Source organism: Choloepus didactylus, chromosome 4 (genome assembly GCF_015220235.1).
Source record: "Choloepus didactylus isolate mChoDid1 chromosome 4, mChoDid1.pri, whole genome shotgun sequence".
In the NCBI taxonomy this organism is placed as follows: Eukaryota; Metazoa; Chordata; class Mammalia; order Pilosa; family Megalonychidae; genus Choloepus; species Choloepus didactylus.
The window spans coordinates 109,511,533-109,529,748 of record NC_051310.1 but is presented as its reverse complement, the minus strand read 5'-3'; the positions used below and the strand labels follow the sequence as shown (position 1 = coordinate 109,529,748).

At 47.8% G+C, this 18,216-nt stretch overlaps 1 protein-coding gene across 1 annotated transcript in view; it reads left to right on the top strand.

Annotated features, from left to right (window-relative positions):
* NOX5 (NADPH oxidase 5) overlaps window positions 1-6,799 on the top strand; it is a 56,364-nt gene extending 49,565 nt beyond the window's left edge. The window contains exons 16-17 of the mRNA XM_037833565.1: window positions 961-1,127; window positions 2,197-6,799. Coding sequence (XP_037689493.1) covers window positions 961-1,127; window positions 2,197-2,328 — 299 coding nt within the window. The 3' untranslated portion in view covers window positions 2,329-6,799. The remainder of the gene's footprint in view (window positions 1-960; window positions 1,128-2,196) is intronic.
* Window positions 6,800-18,216: the final 11,417 nt, after the last annotated feature.

Here is an 18,216-nt window from a genome sequence, read left to right as displayed (position 1 = left end):
ATGAAGTGGTCCTTACCACGTCAATGTCCCTTCTAACATCCAAGATTGGGTCTGGAATCTCTAACTTGGACCAACGCACACAGCTAAGGTGGTGCTCTCCAATCTTTTTCCCATCATGGCACACATTTAAAGGGCTCAGTACCGTGGATGCCCTGGCCTGGTGAGTCTCCGTGGTGCCAGTCTCGTCCCTGCTGCCTCAGTCCTCAGACTCCCTTCCTAAGGCACTGTTTTCATCATGTCATTCCCCCTGCTCAAAGACCTTCTTGCTTCCACCGTTTCCCCCTAGGAACATGTTTAACTTCCTAGCTGGGCTTTCGGGCCTCTGTACGTTTTCAGTTCCATCTCCTATTGCCCCCATTCAATGGTCCTCTGCTCCAGCGAGGCAGTCACATCATGTCCCCAAACATCCCTTCTTAGGATGCCTTCTTTTCACCTGCCCCTTTGAATCTTGCCCCCTTCCAAGACCTAACCCAATTTCCACTCCTTGCAGGAATCAGCTCTGTCTGCCCCAGCTCTTCCCTGTATATTAGCAGCATTTCCCATCTAATCCTTTCATTCATCCCTTGACCCTTTCGTCCAAGTTACCTTTCCATGACACATGGCTTGTGTTCCCAACCAGACTGAGGGCAGACACTGTGCAGAATGGATGGGCATGAGCTTTGGCACCAAGGGTTGGGGTTCAGTTCTCTTATAAATAGAAGATCTAACTTTGGGAGTGGTCGTGAGGCCCACACAGATGTAAAGCACCTCACGTATGTCATGCCCAGCTCAGGCAATGCCGGCTTTCCTCTCCACAGCACTGGTCACGTGGCAGGTCCTGGGTGACCGCAGATGGCTGAAGGTGTGAGTTCCAGGACCTCTGGGTCCCCCTGAAGGCCCGAGGAAGAGGTGGCTGGCATCCTGCCCTGCCCCATCATGAGTTCTTGTGCCTGAAATACACCCTCTCCTCCCACCCCACAGGCTGCTTCCTGGAGCTGCATCTGTACATGACCTCTGCACTGGGCAAGAATGACATGAAAGCTATTGGGCTGCAGATGGCGCTTGACCTGCTGGCCAAGAAGGAGAAGAAGGACTCCATCACGGGGCTCCAGACACGGACCCAGCCTGGGCGGCCTGACTGGAGCAAGGTAATGGCCAGCTGGAGCCCCCACAGCCTGCAGGGACCAGTGGGGGCCGAGAGCCTGAGGCAGCGGCAGGGGGCAAAGGATGAGGCCAGCATCCCGGTCCAGCCAGGGAGCTTGAGGTGGAGAGGGAGGCAAGGAAGGAACCTACGTTCCAGCTCCTTCACTAGCTCACGTTGTTCTGCCATTTGCCTCAGTTTCCCCATTTGTACAGAGAAGAAGTTAGTTTGTACGGCTTCCAAGTCCTGTCCCAGCTCTGACTCCCTGTGAGTTAGAAGGCCCAAGTGGACAGAGCCCTGGGGAAGCAACAAGTCTTATCCTTTCCTGTTACAAATGGGTAAACTGAGGCCCAGAGACCCTGAAGCCTGAAGTGCAGATGTTCTACTTTATTTCTCGGACTGATTTTATTTTATTTTTTCTCCCCTGAGCTCTTACCAGTCAGGTTGTAGGGTTTGCATGAGTGTCCCCAAAGGTTCTGCTTTTGGAACTTCTGTGGCTAATCCATGCCCAGGTAGTGAGAGTTGAGGGGGGAAGGGGATATCATGATACTTAGGCATCAAAGAGGACTTCCAGCAAAAGGCAATTCTTAAGCAGAGTTTGGGGTAGAGAAGGGTCCTCACTGGGGGAAAAAAGGACTGAATTTAGGAAAGGCTCAGCCTGAGGACTTGCAGGAGGTCGAGGCAGTCTGGGTTAAACATGCTCTCTGCGGCTCCCGGCACACCCTGTGCATATCTCAGTCTCTACCCGTTTTAGTGTGTTTCTCCATCACAGACACAGCTCCTTGAGTGAGGGCCTGGGGCTTGCTTATCTCTGGTACCAGCCCCCTCTGAAGGATCCTGGGTCATTTCACTAATGGGTTGATGAAATGACTTCTAAATGAATGGCAAGTGCTGGAATCTCTGCTCTAAAGCCAACCAGCTGTTGCCATGGAGTTCCTCAACCGTTCTATAAAATCCCTGCTGGCTCTCCTGTCTCGTGGTTCCCATCGTGGTTGACTCCAGCCAGGCACATCACCAGGCAGGCCAGTAGTCCCAACCCTCTTCCCTCTGCTCTCCCCCAACTCTGCGGACTCTAGGTGTTCCAGAAGGTGGCTGCTGAGAAGAAGGGTAAGGTGCAGGTCTTCTTCTGCGGCTCCCCAGCTCTGGCCAAGGTACTCAAGGGTCACTGTGAGCAGCTCAACTTCAGATTCTTCCAAGAGAACTTCTAGCCCCACCTCTTCAAGCGCTGTCCCAAACCTGCGTTGCCCGTCAGCTTGGCGAACCTTGGGGATCATCAATGGGCGATTCCGATTCCTATTGTGATGGTAAAAGTGCCCCCGAGACCAGGTTCAGACAACCCAGCCAGTGGGACCCACTAGGGGACAACTAATCCTGGTCAGCACATTAGAATGGGAGGCCCCAAGGGGCAGATTCATCTCCTTCAGGACCCACGGGAATGGAAAGTGCCTTGCTCGGTGCTGCCGTGTGTTCTGGGACTTTGGTGTTGGCCGCAGATGGTTGTGAAACTGACGAGACCAAAAGCTGGTGGCTGGAAGATGGGGTTGGGAGGATGGGAGAGGGTGTAGGGGCTTCTCAGGACAACTGCTCCTCCTGACGGCCTCTGCAGGGATCCTGTCCCCGGCAACAGTGGGCCCAGAGCTGCCTAATCATCTCAATCATTTGGAAAATTTTATCCTCAACATTTTTTTTATTTCTTATTTTTGAATTTTTTAAAACGGTGATTGTTTGGCTTTTTTGTTGTATTTTTTAACATTTTTTATTCTTTTAAAAATTTTTATTTTTTCCTCAGCATTTTATTATGACATTTTTCAAACATACCTAAAGTTAAAAGAATTTTACAGTGAACAGTGTTACCCACCTCCTAGATTTCTCAATTGACATTTTGCTATATTTGCTTTTTTGCATTTCATCCATCTATCCCTCCATCAGTATATCTCATTTTTCTGATACATTTAAAGGGCACAGATATCAACAAGCTTCACCACTTGGGGGCGCTGTCTGTAAATGTGGGTTCTTGTGTCTCTCTCTCTCACAAGTTCTGATTCCAAAGATCTGGGGTTGAGACCTGGAATTTGTATTTTCTCCAAAGTCCATTCCCATAGGTGGAGACAAACAGAGCATCTTCTCACCTCTGTCTGTGTCTTTGTCTTCCCGATTCTCTCTTTTTCCGTTTCTCTCTGCCTCTTTGTCTCTGTGTCTCTTTCCCGGCTGTGTCCCTCAGTGCCGCTCCACTGCTCTGTATGTGGGTCTCTCCCTTCTCTCCCTGCATGGAGTCATTAGAGAGATGGGATGGAGACAGACTTTGTCTGTGGTGTCAAGAAAATGCCGTGTGCTTCGGGATCAAGCAAGTCTGGACTCCAGACTCAGCTCGGCCAACCAACTGTGTGGCCCTGGCGCCCTCTTTGAGTCTGTTCTTTCATCTGTAAAATGGGACTGATGGCATCCACCGGTCACAGTTGACATGAGGATGAAAGAGACCCTGCAGTATGTGCCCAGGATCCTCCCCTTCCATGCTTTGCACAGTGCTTTCTCACTCCAGGCATTCAAGCCTCTGCATCTTCTTTCTACACCATGCCTCCCTCTGTCTGTCCCTGTCTCTCCATCTCTATTTGCATCTGTGACTGGGTGGGAGTGGATGGCAGGGACAACAAGTGTAAAAGCTCTCTGAGGACATACTTTGGGGAGGGAAGGGGCCCTGGGCAGAGTGGGCTGGGAGTGTTGGCTCCATCCCCTCAGATCTGAGCCAGGCATTTTCCATCTGCCCCCACACTGCAAGCCCCAGTGAACCCCATTTCCTGGGCATCCTCCAGCTGGTAGCCAGCCTTGCTAGGTTCTGCCTCTGCTCTGACTTCTTCTGTGACCCTCCTCCCCCAAACTGCCACTAGGGGGCTAGAGTCAGGCACTTGCCAATGGCATTGTAGTTTGTATCTTTTCCATGGGTTGGAAGTCCATGAGGGAGCACAAGTAAAGAAGCTGGGTAATAACCACGACGATGACATCCTTATAAATGGGTGGGATCTCAGGTGGAGGCTGGAATGCTGCAGATGAGAGAGGTGGTGAGCAGAGGGGGGAGGAGTGGCCCAGTGAAAGAACCCTGCAGGTGGGAATGAAACAACGTTGGTGGGAAATACTCTCTTCAAAGAGAAGCAGTGACAAAGAGATGAAGACATGGGCCATAGGGGAGTGGGCAAAACACAGTGAGAACTGGGGTGGACAGAAGATGGGAGAAAGGACACTCTCCAAGATGCCCAGAGGAACAGAAGGAAGAGCAGGAGCTAACTGTCAGCCCTCATTCAGTATGGAGAGGCAGAAAGGAAAGGAACTTGGTTTTATTGAGCCTCTACTGGGAACCAGCATGTCCAGGAGACCTTGTGTTTAATTTCCAACATGCTTGGAGTAGGCATATACTTCGGAGAAATGCAGGCTTGGAAAAATGAAGTGACTAGCCCGAGGCCACACGCTTTGCTACCCATTTCCTTCTTTGTTTTCCCCTCTTCATCAGGCATGGGAAGGATTGGGAAAAGCCTGTCAATATCTGAAACATAGATGCAAATTAAACAGGGTGTCCTGACTTACAGCTGGAGTATGTAAAAGGATGTACTGAAATGACTAGAAGACTTGGCAGAGCAGGGTCTGTTTAGCACAGGATTTCATACACACATGCATACACACATCATCGTCATCATCATCATCATTTTACATTTTTGTCCAGCCTCTGTGCATGCTGCCCTAACATCCTGCAAACCCCAGTCCTCTGTCCCTTGGCCCTCTCATAATGGATTTCCACCAGTCTCCCACACTTACATACAGACAACTAGCTGTAGTTCCTTTAGTGTTTTGTTACACAGTGGGTGGGAGCAGGTGGAAGAATTTGAGTATAAGATTCTAAAATTCTAGTAAAGGCCCACCTGTTTGACCTAGGCCCATATGCCTATGTTAGAGGTTTTCTCTCTAGACGTATTCGAGATTCTCGCAAGAGGGCGCTGCAGACTCAGGAATCTCGAGAGTTTTTCTTTCTGCGAAGTAGTTGGTTCCTGAGTGGCAGTGAATCAAAGCAAGGGGCAGGGAAGACTGCACCCCACTCCAAAGCAGCCCCCTCAGGGAGACCCCTCCAGGCTCAGTCTCTGGCAGAACTATGAAGTCAGTAGAGTTCATTTTCAAGGTCAGAGTTTCTCTAGCTGCCAGTCCCTCCCCCTACATTCAGATGCACAAATGTGCGCACACACGCACACACACACACACACACACACACTCCTCCCTCCCAATACCCAATGTCCAGGTTCTGGGCGCCCTTCTTTTCTCCTTCTAGCAGAAGGCCCATTTCAAGGTGCAGTTGAGCTGACCAGCCAGGCTGGGGAAGAGTCCCACAGGTCCTGGCTTTCCCTCAGTGGACATATCATCTTAGGTGACAGGATCAAATATGATGGTATACAGAACGCTCAGTCCGTCCATCCGGATGCTTCCCAGAAGGACGCCATCCCACCGCCAACAAGAAACAAAAGCATCTGTATGGCGGGCTGACTTTGTTACTTTTCACCCAGATGTTGGCAATGCTGTGGACATGTCTGGGTCCAGGATAGATGAGGCTGGCAGACACTACACGAGCAGAGAGGGAACCAGGCTGACCACGGGTAGAAGGTGGATTATCAGTGTGAGCACCCGTCTGCGTCCAGGCTGTGCGCTCCCCCAGGTCAGGTCCGTGGCCCCACAATGGAGCACAGAAGAAAAGGGGGTGGTGCCCATCAGGGCAAGGGGTTACTTAAATAGAACTATCCTCAGGAAGGGTCCTTTGCATGTGAAAAGGGGTGTGTAACCACTTGTAATTTGGGGAACAGAAGCACAAGTACAAGCTGGCCGAATCCCTCAGTCAGGCTCCACAGTGCTGCAGGCATTAGTGAGACAAACCTGGTGCAGCATGTTAATATACTGGGAGTGCAGGGCGCTTGTGGGAGGGGAGGGTGACATGGAAGTCACCAGTTCTCTGTGAAGACAAGGTAGACATTAGAGATTAGAGACGCCACCCGCCACTGGCTCTGGGCAGATGCCCTGGAGAAGTGCAGTGGAAAAGACTTGTTCATCTGGAGGCAGGGCTCCCAGGCGCTACATTTGCCTATGACCCAGCCAGCTGTGTGACCGTGCACACGCCACTTGACCTCTCTGAGTGCTCATTTCCTTACCTTTAACCTGAACAGATTAAGGAGGTATGTGTTTGAAAACTTTGTACATGCACAATTTCTAAAAAGATAAACAAAGATAAGTTTATTTTATCTGTTTGCTCTGGGGAGTGGGAATGAAAGGACAGGAAGGAAAGGGAGATTTTTTACTTTTTATTTTCTACCTTCTGTAAAATTTGAAGTTTTTATGATAAACAAGTATTACTTTTATAGTTTTATTTTTAAAGAATTCCAAATAGAGTATTGCATAAAGGAAAAAAGAAAAAAGTACCAATTTTGTCTTGTGTATGTAACGAAAAAATAAATGATGTACATGTATAGTGTGGGGACAAAAAGATTAAAATGCTCAGAAAGAGGACTGGAAGGATATACACCAAACAGTTCACTTTGATTAACTGTGGAGAAGGTAAAGGAAGACTTTAGCATTTTCATCTTATCTATTTCATGTAGTCACACATTACCTTGTGATAATAAATGGTATATGATTTGTATACCAAGCACTTCATATGACTGGTGTGTATGTATGTATGTATTCATATATGGCCTATGTAATTTTTTTTAATGGGGAGATTGTCTGAGATGATGTCTAAGATCCCTATCTCGACCAGTTCCCAAGTAAAAAGTGTTGTGGACATCACTGTGGCCATGGAACTGGCCCCTCCAGCTGCGGGGGTCGCTCCCCAGCCACTTTGAAAAGAGAGACTGCTACAGTGCCCACACTCAAACTGCAAAGCTGCCAGCCCTAGATGATCTCAGTATTAAACGAAAGGTCCCTTCAGGGCCAGAGGCTTGTCCAGAGGGACTGCAGAGGCCAGGGGCACTGCGTGAAATTGTGTGCACAGGGCTGGGCCAGCAGCAGCCCAGTCTCAAAGTCCAGCCGCCTTGGGCACATTCTCCTCTAAACAAACATCCATATTAACCAGCCTTCCTGACAGATTGATGCATGTTTTTATGACCTGTCTTTACAATATGATGACTCTCCTTTTAAAAATCAGATTAATTCAGACAAGACATTTATTTTATGGGGAATTACATCCCAAGGGGAAATACTCAAGCTGAACGGCAGAGATGGCTAGATGAAGACTGGAGACTCAAGGGAAGACTTCAGCCTCCCAACCACAGCCATTCTCCACTGGCCCCAAACAGGCTGCCCTGATCCTACCCAGGGACAAACGGGGAACTTCTTTGTCATCCTAGTTGTATGAGTGTAGCCTTCTAGAGGAAAAAAAAATTGAAGTAGGTAGTGCGTTATTAGTGGTGGGGGAGAAAAGCATGCATTAAACATTTTTTTAAACTTTTTATTTTGAAATAATTTTAAACTTATAGGATGATTGCAAAAATAATACAAACTCCATTCAGAGAACTTGAACACACCCCCACCCCTCCAGATACCCAGATCCACCAATTTAGTATTTTGCCACGTTTGCCATATTATTGTATCTGTCAGTCTGTCTATCTGTTTATCTACTTATCTATGTACCTATTGATTTTCTGAACATTTAAGAGCAGGTTGCACACATCACACTCCTTGAACACATAATACCTTTGTGAAGATTTCCTGTGAACAAAGATATTCACTTATGTAATCACCTTAAGTGCAGTTTTTCAGTTCAAGAAATTTAACATTGATATAAAGCTTACATTCTGTATTCCACTTTTTTTCTTATGCCCAATAATATCCTTTTGAACTTTTTTCCTCCATTCTTAGATGACATCCAGTATCCTGTACTGCATTCAATTGTCATTATCTCTTTAGTTTCTTTCTTTTTTTCTTTTAAGTGTGTAAACGTATATGTAACATAAATCTCATCCCAACTTCTCCCAAACATACCATTCACAGTGTTGCAGTAACCTCGCCACATCCATTACTGGAACTTTCCCCTCATTCCAAACAGAAACCCTATATGCATTTTGCATTAACTCCCCATTAGTCCTGCACCCATCCCTGGTAACTTGTACTCTACTTTCCATCTCTATGATTTTGCATATTCTCTAATTCCTTTGTGCTTATGATGGGGCTTAAGTTTAACATCTGAAATCTACTACCATCTTGCTTGCTTTGATATCAATTTAACTTCAATAGCATACATAAACTATGTCCCTAAATCCCTCCATCCCCTCACCTTTATGCAGTTCTTGTCACAAATTACATATTTATACATTATGTGTCCAAAACAATTGATTTATTATTGCATTTTATGCATTTGCCTTTTTAGATCCTGTAGGAAGCAAAGAGTGGAGTTACAAATAAAAAGTACAACACTACTGGTATTTATATTTACCCATGTCATTATCTTTACCAGAGGTCTTTATTGTTGTCTAGTGTCCTTTCCTTTCAACCTGTGGAGGTCCCTTTAGCATTTCTTATAAGCCCAGTCTAGTGGTGACAAAGTCCCTCAGCTTTTGTTTATCTGGGAATCCTTTAATTACGTCCTCATTTTTGAAAGTCATTTTTGCCAGGTGTAGAATTCTTGGCTGGCAAGTTTTTGCTTTCAGCATTTTAAATGTCTTCCTCCTGTCTTCTTTTCTCCTGGGTTTCTGATGAGATATTAGCACTTAATCTTATTGAGGCTCCCTTATGTGTGATATGTTGCTTCTCTTTTGTGGCTTTTAGAATTCTCTCTTTATCTTTGGCATTTGATAGTTTGATTATAACATGATGCAGTGTGGGTCTGTTTGGGTTTATCCTCTTTGTTGAATGTCTTGGATGTGTATATTCGTGTCTTTCATTAAATTTGGGAAACTTTTCAGTCATTATTTCTTTGACTACTCCCTCTGCCACTTTCTCTCTTTCTTCTTCTGGGACTCCCACAATGTGTATATTGATAGTGTCCCACAGTTCCTCAGGCTCTGTTCACTTTTCATCTTTCTTTTTCTCAGACTGGATGACCTCAGTTGTCTTAGCTTCAAGTTCACCGATTCTTTCTTCTGCCAGCTCCAATCTGCTGTTTAACCCAGGGGAATTTTTATTTCTATTACTGTGGTCTTCAGCTCTGTTTGGTTCCTTTTCATAATTTCCATCTCTCTATTAATATTTTCTTTGTGCTTATCTATCCTTTTCCTGATATCCTTTAGTTCTTTGCCTGTGTTTTCTTTTAACTCTGAGCATATTTAGGACCACATTTTTTTTATATATATATTTTTTAGGACCACATTTTAAACATCTTTCTGGAATGTCCCAGGTCTGATCCTTCTCCTTGATGGTTTTTAATGCTTTAAACTTCTTCTTTGTCTGGGCTATCACTTTCTGTTCCTTTGTATGCTTTGTAATCTTTAGTTGAAACCTGGTTGTCCTAGTTTTCTCATGCTGCAGAATGCAAAACACCAGAGATGGATAGGCTTTTATAAAACGGGGGTTTATTTCACTACACAATTACAGTCTTAAGGCCACAAAGCATCCAAGGTAACACATCAGCAATCAGGTACTTTCACCGGAGGATGGCCAATGGCCTCCGGAAAACCTCTGTTAGCTAGGAAGGCAGCTGGCGTCTGCTCCAAAGCTCCGGCCTCAAAACGGCTTTCTCCCAGGACGTTCCTCTCTAGCAAGCTTGCTCCTCTTCAAAACATCAGTCCCAGCTGCACTTCTTTTTTCCCCCCAAGTCAGCTCATTTATATAGCTCCACCGATCAAGGCCCACCCCGAATGGGTGGGGCCACGCCTCCATGGGAACATCTCATCAAAATTATCTCCCACAGCTGGGTGGGGCACACTCCAAGCAAATCTAACCAACACCAAAACTTCTGCCCCATACAAGACTACAAAGATAATGGCATTTGGGGGACACAATACTCTCAAACTGGCACACTGGTCATTTTGATATTATACAGTATTGTTGCTGGAATTTAGACTCCGAAGAGTTTGTTCCTTAAGCTTATATCCAGCTAGTGTTTTGACAGAGCTTTCCTTGAATACCAGAAGCCAAAAAGGAAGAAGAATGTCAACTCCCAGTCTTTGAGCTTTACCTATGTAGTGCTCTTCTTCAGGGCATACACCCATACAATGAGTTTAGAGAATAGTTCCAGGCCAAAGCGCAGGGACCTCCCTGAGCCTTTCTGTGCATGCCTTTTGTCTTGGGCATGTGCATGTGGCCCTAGGATCTCCCCACATTTGCACTGATATGAATGTCCCCTCTTCCCTAGGAAACAGTTTCCTCATGGTCCCAGGGACTGCACTATGTGCCCTATAACCAGCCATCCCTTGCTCCAGGCAGCACAACTTGTCTGATCTCCCAATAGAGTTCCTTAGGAGAGCTCAGTAAGCAGCCTTCTACTCTCTGGGCAAGTTCTTGGACAGTGAATTCTGGGACAGCGAGTCCCTCAGGCCACCACCAGACAGATTGGGCCAGACACACAGGCTCCCAGTGTGTGTACCAGGATTACTTTGCTCCCTCTGGAATCAGGACCAGGGGACAAAGCATGTACAGATTAAACTTGCCTGTAAATAACCATGAAGAACATTCAAGGGAAAGGAATGCTTTATTTCTGGAATGGTGCTACCCCCTAGTAGGCGCTTGGCAGTGTTTCATGAATGTTTCTGCTGCTATGATTCCTGTTTACTTGGAGGCACCAAGAGGTACTCTTGACCTCTCCATCCTCCTCCTTCAGCCAATCACAAACCCTATCAACATGACACTCCAGATGTTTCTCAAATCCATTCATTCCCTTTGCCATTGACCCTCCCTTGGTTCAGTCCTTAAATCACTTTTTGCCTGGACGATTGCAGTAGCCTGCTGACTGGTCTTCCTTTTGCCAGTCTCCCAGCTCTCATCCTTTCTTCACACTGTTGCAGATCTGATTACACACTTTCCTGTTTGATCGCTCTCCTGTTGCAGTCATCAAACTCCCATGTCTGGCATACAAGGCCTCCCCCAGTTAAGCACTAGCCTAAGATCTACTACTATTATTACAACCAGCATTATTAGTGGGCCTTTGCCTACTTCTCTTGTCTTGCTAATGTCCACATCACCCTTCATGCTCTAAAAGTACCATGCAATGTAGAGTTCCCCCAGAACACCATGTGGTTGCACACCTGAAGCCTTTGTCTCTGCAATTCCTGATCTTTGGAGCACCCTTCTTCACTTTCTGATTGAGGTTTCAGAACAGTTTTGCATCAGCCCATCTGTGCAGACTTCCTTGAAGGTCCCTCCCATTGCAGAATAAGCAGCCTCCTCCGTGTGACTGCATTGTACCTTTTACTAGAGGATGTGTCACACAATATTATATTATTTACTTATTTTCTCATCTGTGAACTCTTTGAAGGCAGGAACAGTGTCTTATTTGTCTTTGTCTCCCCAGTGCCTGGCACATAGTAGGTGATCAATAAAAGTATTGGTAAGCTGATGTGACTCACTTGAACCTCCATCTCTACTTGCTTTCCCTACCTCCTCTGCTGCTGCCCTTCAAGGATGGGAAAATTCCAGCATCCCTGCAGGGAGGTACTACCAGCCGTCCCTGTGGATAGAGCAGGCAGCCTCCTTCCAGACGCAAATCCTAATGACAGAGCAGCAACTAAGCCTTAGAGTCACACTAAAGAGAGAAAGGCTGTTAACTGAGCTGTTCTCCAGCTTTCTCTCTGTAAAATGAGGAGGTGGGGATTGTGGTCCTTTGTTTCTCTGTGTCACCTCCTCGTTCTTCTTCCTCTTTCTTCTTCTAACTCAAAAGAGATGAATGACTTAGAGCAAATGAATCAGATGGAGGCAATGAACAAAAAAAAAAAAAGGAGAGACAGAGACAGAGAGTAATTTTTCCAAGTTATTATTCAAAGGAGCTCTCTGGGACCAAGAGCAAGAAAGGCCTGATCAATCACCCAGCAGAGCTCTGGGCGGGTGGGGGAAGCTGCCTGGTGGTGTATGTGGATGTCTCTGCACGGAAGCAGCCATGTCAGCAGCCGGGGGGCCCTCTGCCGGCTACCACAGAGGGAGGGAGGCTACAGCAACCCTGAAAGCGGACAGTCATCCCAGAGGCCCAGGCGAGACTCACTGACCTGTTTTTCTGGACAGGCCAGAGCCCCTGGAGGCCATGCACTCAGCCTGGCTGGCTCTGGGGAAAGCATCCCCTCGGGTAGGGAGGAAACAGATTGTGGCCTGGCAGGGACTGGGCCTGCAGCCTGCCCTCCCTGTGCCTCTGCTCCCAGAGGGAAGGCAGCCATAGCCTCTCCAACCAGATGGGGAGGTTGAAGTCACACTCACCCCTGCCTTCCAGAGTTGAGCCTAGCAAATGCTTCTTGAGTGAATGAATGACAAAATTATTGCAGCACATTTTTTGCTTCTCCTATGTTATACCTTATGTTATGATAATTTTTATAGATAGGTTATCCTGCTTATTAAAGAGTAATCTTCTCTGGGCAGGAGCTAGATCTGAGTTCCCTCTGTGCACAAGTTCTTCATATAGGAGGGCCTTGAAAAATAAGTTTTGGAAGGAAAGAGAAAGGGAGGGAGGGGCAGAGCCCTCAATGGCATCAGAGCCGCAGTCCATCTCCGGTCCCACTGAGCCATTGTCTGGGAGAGTGTTGGTTGGCCCCCAGGGCCCTGCATTAGAGCACACTGGGTGCCATTTTAGTAGACAGGTGCCAGGGTTCAACAGTGGATGGAAGCATCAAGCTCCCTGCTCTTGTTTTCTCCATCTGTAAAATGGGGACAATAACAATAATACTGTAAGGGTACCTATTACATAGGGTAATGATAAGGATTAGATGAGTCAGTGTACATGAGGCACCTAAAACAGTGATTGCCATGCAGTAAGTTTCAATCAATGTTGGTTATTAATATTATTAATATTCTTATTATTTTCAAGGGAAGGGAGCAGGTGAGAAACAAAATAAACAAATGAATAAACAGCGAAATTCCAGAGAGTGGAAATGAAAAAAGAAATAAAACAGAGTAAAGACAGAGAGAGAACCGCGGGTGGGCAGGGAAGTCCTCATGGAGGAAGGGAGGTGGGTCCGAGATCCTCTTGAGAAGAAGGAGCCAACCCCTCCGCCTTTCACATCTGGGAGCCAGGCATTCCAGGTGAGGGAACGGCAAGAGCCAAGGCCTCAGACAGGAATGGGCTTGGTGAAACGCAGAGACAGAGGGTACCTGGTGCAGGCAGGGGCCGGAAGTCATGGTCAGGAGTTGGGACTTTACTGGAGGTGCAGCAGAAAGCCTCTGGAGGCTTCTAAGCAGGAAATGTGACCCTAAGCAGCTTTCCCACCAGCCCTTTGGAGGAGCAATGCCTTGCCACAGGCTTCTTTAAGAAAGGAAGTGGATACCCCAATACTCAGTGGGTCTTCTCTGCTGCAGCCCAGCCACCCTCCTCACAGCCAACCTCATCACTCAGCATCCATTCCGGCTCCCAGGCCCTTACCCATGCTCTGCTCTCTGCCCAGAATCCCCTCCTCATGCCCTTGTCCCACTTTCCCAGAAAGTTCTCCCCAACTTGGGCCAGGTGTCCTTGCTATACCACAGGTATATGCCAGGAGGGCCCTTAGAGATTGGCTGGTCCAAATTCTGTTCATAAGACTGGAGACTTGCTCCTACCACACTGACGTCTCTTTTCTTCAAAAACACGATAACAGAGTAAGGACTGAAGATTGTGAGGTCTTACCTGCAGCCGGTGCCTTCCTGAAGCAGGGATGGCCTTAGCCTCTCTGCAAACCATCTCCATTTTCCCAGCTCCTCCAGCCCTGGCAATGTGAGAAGAGGCTCAGTAGGTGCACGGCTGTACTTGAGTTTGGTGTTGACGTTGATTTGAAAGAATCTGCCCTGAACATAAGGATGGGTATTGGTGAAAAAGACGGGGATGCCCCACAGTCTGAGTAGCACTTTTTATGGCCCCTTACTCCAGCCAGTCGTCCACCAGACCCCGTCTCACGTCCCACTGCCCCATCCCCTAACTCCAACAGCTGTGTCAGGAGCTGCCCTCAACATCCTTTCCCAGGGGAGAAGTGAACACAAAGGGTCTGGGACCCTCACAAGACTCCCGGTCTGCCCAAACCCACCTTTCCAAAGTCATCTGCCACCCTCCCCTCAACCTCAACTAGACCACCACTGTCATCCCCATTCTACTCCTGCACAGGCACCCAGAATCAAGTCCCTGGGAGTTGCATGATGTGAGGGAGGAAGGCATGGAAATGTTTCTGTGTTTTAATTTTTCATCCTGTGAGGGTGGTAACTTCTACCTCATGGTTAAGAGTGGGTGTGGGTGTGTGAACATGGGTGCGAGTGCAAGTGAATGTGCCTGTGTAAAAGGCTGCAGTGGACATGTATGAGTGTATGAGAGCAACTGTGTAAGCGTGTAAGGATATGTGTGTGAGAGGGAGTGTGTATAGGTGTGTGACTGTGTGAGAGGGAGTATGTGTGTGAATGTACATGAACCTGTGTGAGTGTGTATGAGAGTGTGTGCATGGGCATGGATGTGTGTGAGTGTTTGACAGTGCACATGGACATGCCAGTGTGAGTGGATGTGCATAGATGTGTGTGAAGTAAGAGTGAGTGTGTGAGTGAATGTGAGTGAGCAGGTGCTAGTGTGCGTGTTGGGAGAAGGTGAAGGGTTGCATAAGGTAATGAATGTAAGGATGTAAAATGCCTGTACCTAATATTGGGGACAGGGAGAGGTTCAATAAATGTTGATCATTGTTCTTGCCCTTTACAGACTTTGAGGACACTGACTCAATGATGATAGTAGTTTACAAATTATCCCCTGGCTTTCTCTGCCTTAACCCTATTCAGCAAGGAGGTCACAGAGGGTCCCTCACCCGACATCCCCTCCTCCACAGGCCCAGTGCAGCCAGGAGGTTTCTGCAGCCCTTTGATATGATCAGGTCCATTTGGGAGCCTCCCTCCCAGGGAGGGCCACCAGGCTGGAGGGGTCAGTAACCATCCTTTCCCACCCCTCCCACACAATCCTCCTGCCGCCAGAGGGAAGTCCAGCTGCCGGCTGCCCTGGCTGGGCTGTGTGGACACCGCTGCCTCCAGGAGCGAGTTGGGAGGCTCAGTCACAGTGGCCCTCCCTGCGTTCTTTTCCAAACAGAACTAATCCCGGGCTGCAGGAGGCAGGAGATCAAATGGCAGCTCCTCCAACTCATTAGCACTGCATTGTGAATTCTGGGGATAATGTACATTCTTTTCTCTCTTGATTGCTTCTGAAATCTCCTGCCTGTTTATCAAATCTAAGCCACGCTTGGCCGCCTTCTGCTCTTTGGCTCTGTGCTTCCTTTCTCCAGAAGAAGAAAACAAGGGAATGCTTCTGGGGGGGCGGGTTTCTGGTGTCCTGGATTAGGTGGCCAGTTTCTACCTCTTTCCATGAGCCCAATGAAGTGAACTTTAGGGGTGGAGGCAAAAGGGTCTCAAAAAACACCTGACCCCCTCACCCCTCACCCCACCCAGTGCTGAACTGAGGTCAAACCCCAAGGTCGGAAAGCTGCCCCCCCCCCACATACACACCCAAAACCCTATCAAATTACCTAAGCCTACCATTTCACCATTAGGAATCATTCATTCATTCATTCACTTGCTCCACCATCATTTGCTGAATGCCTGCCCTGTGCCAGGCACTGCCAGGCACTGAGGATACCGAGATGACACACAGCCTCTGCCCACAGTGAGAGAAACAGGGGCCCAGGGTGCCAGTACCATGAGGTAGGGGAGAGCGTGGCTCCTTGTGAAGTGTCTGGAGACACAAAGGAGGAAGGAATCAAGGTTTGGCTGGGGTGGGAGTGCATGGCATGGCTTCTGACCGTGGTCCTGAAGGAGGAGTGGGAATTCACCAGCTGGGAAACAGGGCTAGGGACAGGGTATATCTTTGCACATAAGTCCCAGTATGTACAAAGGCAAAGAAGTGTGAATATTATTGGTGGGTTCAGTTTATCCTGGGGTGGCTGGAGGGCAGGCCAGGGGATGAGCAGCCTGGACAGGGGTATGGTGATTGGCCTCAAAGGCCAAGCTAAGGAGTTCTGGCTTTAATCCGGTACAAGGAGCCTTTAAAGGTTTGAAAGCAAGGGGGTGGCAGGTCATGTTAGCAAGATCACTTTATCACAGTGTGGAAAGTGTAATGAAGGGGGCGACCATTTAGAGGGAAGAGGACCTGGGCGAAGGCTGAGGCAGGGGCAAGGGTTGGGGGATGGGTAACGGGGGATTGAGGGGCAAAGGGCTGGAGGAAGAGGGAGGGCAAAGCCTGCCCAGATCAAGACTCGTCAAACCAAGACACAGAAACCCATTCAAACCAGCCCTAGTAAAAGGAAAGTTGATGGTCGGGAGGGAAGAGGTAACTCCCTGAACTCATCCCAGGGTGGATCCAAGTCAGGAGTGAGGCTGCCTTTTTCTTCTTGAGGAGCTGTGTGGCCTCCTTACTTCTCCCCATTGGCTTCCTCCGCTTACAGGTGCCTCTCCCACTGAGGCAATAGTGTCTGCATCTTTTTATGCAGATTCTCAAGAAAGAGCATCCAATTGGCTCCACTCACCTCTTTGAGCTGAGGCATGAACTTGCTGCCAACTGGCAGATTGGCTGCCTTTGGCTCAAGGCTCACATGTAGTTCCCTCAGCCATGGCCAGAGTAAGATGGGCCCGCATGTCACAGAGCTACCCCTTGGGAAGTGTGAGCAGACCATGTTCTGTATAAGGGATTTGGGCAGGGTGGGAAGTAAAAATATCTAGTAGAATGACTGCCTTTGCTTGTGCTTTTATTGGATACCTGTGCATTTAAAGTACTTCCAAATTCTTTTTCACTGTCTTATGGCCACCGGTTGTTTCTATGTGTGTACACCATCGTCAGTTCACCTGAAAGTTTCTGAGGCTAGATCCTTTCTCCCATCTTCATATTTCCTTCAGAGCACTTGGAAAAGAGCTTAGTAAACAGCAGACACTCAATAAAGACTTTTGCCTGATCTTGGATTGCATCTGATTTCATTTAAAATTTGTTTTCCTATTAGGATACTTGCCTATGGTATATTCACTTTTGTCAGTGTCTGCCTGACCCTGTAACCACTGAGGGGTTGGGCAACCTGGATCTTTCCCCAATACCCACCCCACTTCTGCCTTCAAAAAGAAGCCTGATTTTGTTTAGACCAAGCCAGATGTTAAGCAATGACAAGACTAAATCAGTCATGAAAATTCTGATGCAGCCATGTGCCCAGGTCTCCCCAGTGACAGTAAGGGAGAATCTGCTGGGGGATTCTGGGAAAGTGAGTGAGTGTTCTGCTAAAAGAAGCAGGCAAGGCTGGTGCCACCTATTTCTCCTTCTTGTTTTAACTGAAGATTCCTGGGCAACCCAAGATGTCCTATGACCACGTGGTAGAAGTCATTACTACTGGGGTAGATGGGGAAATACAGGCACCCAGGCACGTGTTGAGCCCCTGCCCTAACCTGGGCTCCTTCTTGCTCTCTGAGGGAAGGGACTGACCTTGCTTTGCTCTCTGCTGTGTCCCCAGCTCCTAGAACAGTGTCTGGCATGTGGCCACTGCTCAATAATTCTTAGTGGACTGAAGGAATATTTTATTGCTTAAGCCACTATTACTTGTGACTAAACATGTTTTACCTGATTTACTCAGTAACTGTAAAAATTAAGACCGGTATATGCTGATAACAAATGGAGTACATGGGATGAGACCACAAAACTAAAGCTCCACCCTAAAAACTGAAGAGAGATGCTCTGATGGGCACCCTGGCTCCCTGATCCTCAGCCTTTGCCTGGAGCTGGGACTACTTGCCCCCCCACCCCCCGCCCTCCCTGCACTTGTGCCCCTATTCCTCAAGGGAATAGCGAGGGATTGTTTGTTCATTTTCTCATAAATTAATGTTTCCTGGTGCTAGCCATTACCTTCTGGCCTCACCCTGAGTCCTGGAGCTCTTTCTCAGAAGCTGAGAAGGCAAACATGACCCAGATCTTCCCAGGTAGGAGAGCTGGAAAGCCCCACCAAACACGAGGAGGAGAGAGAAGCAAAGAGAGG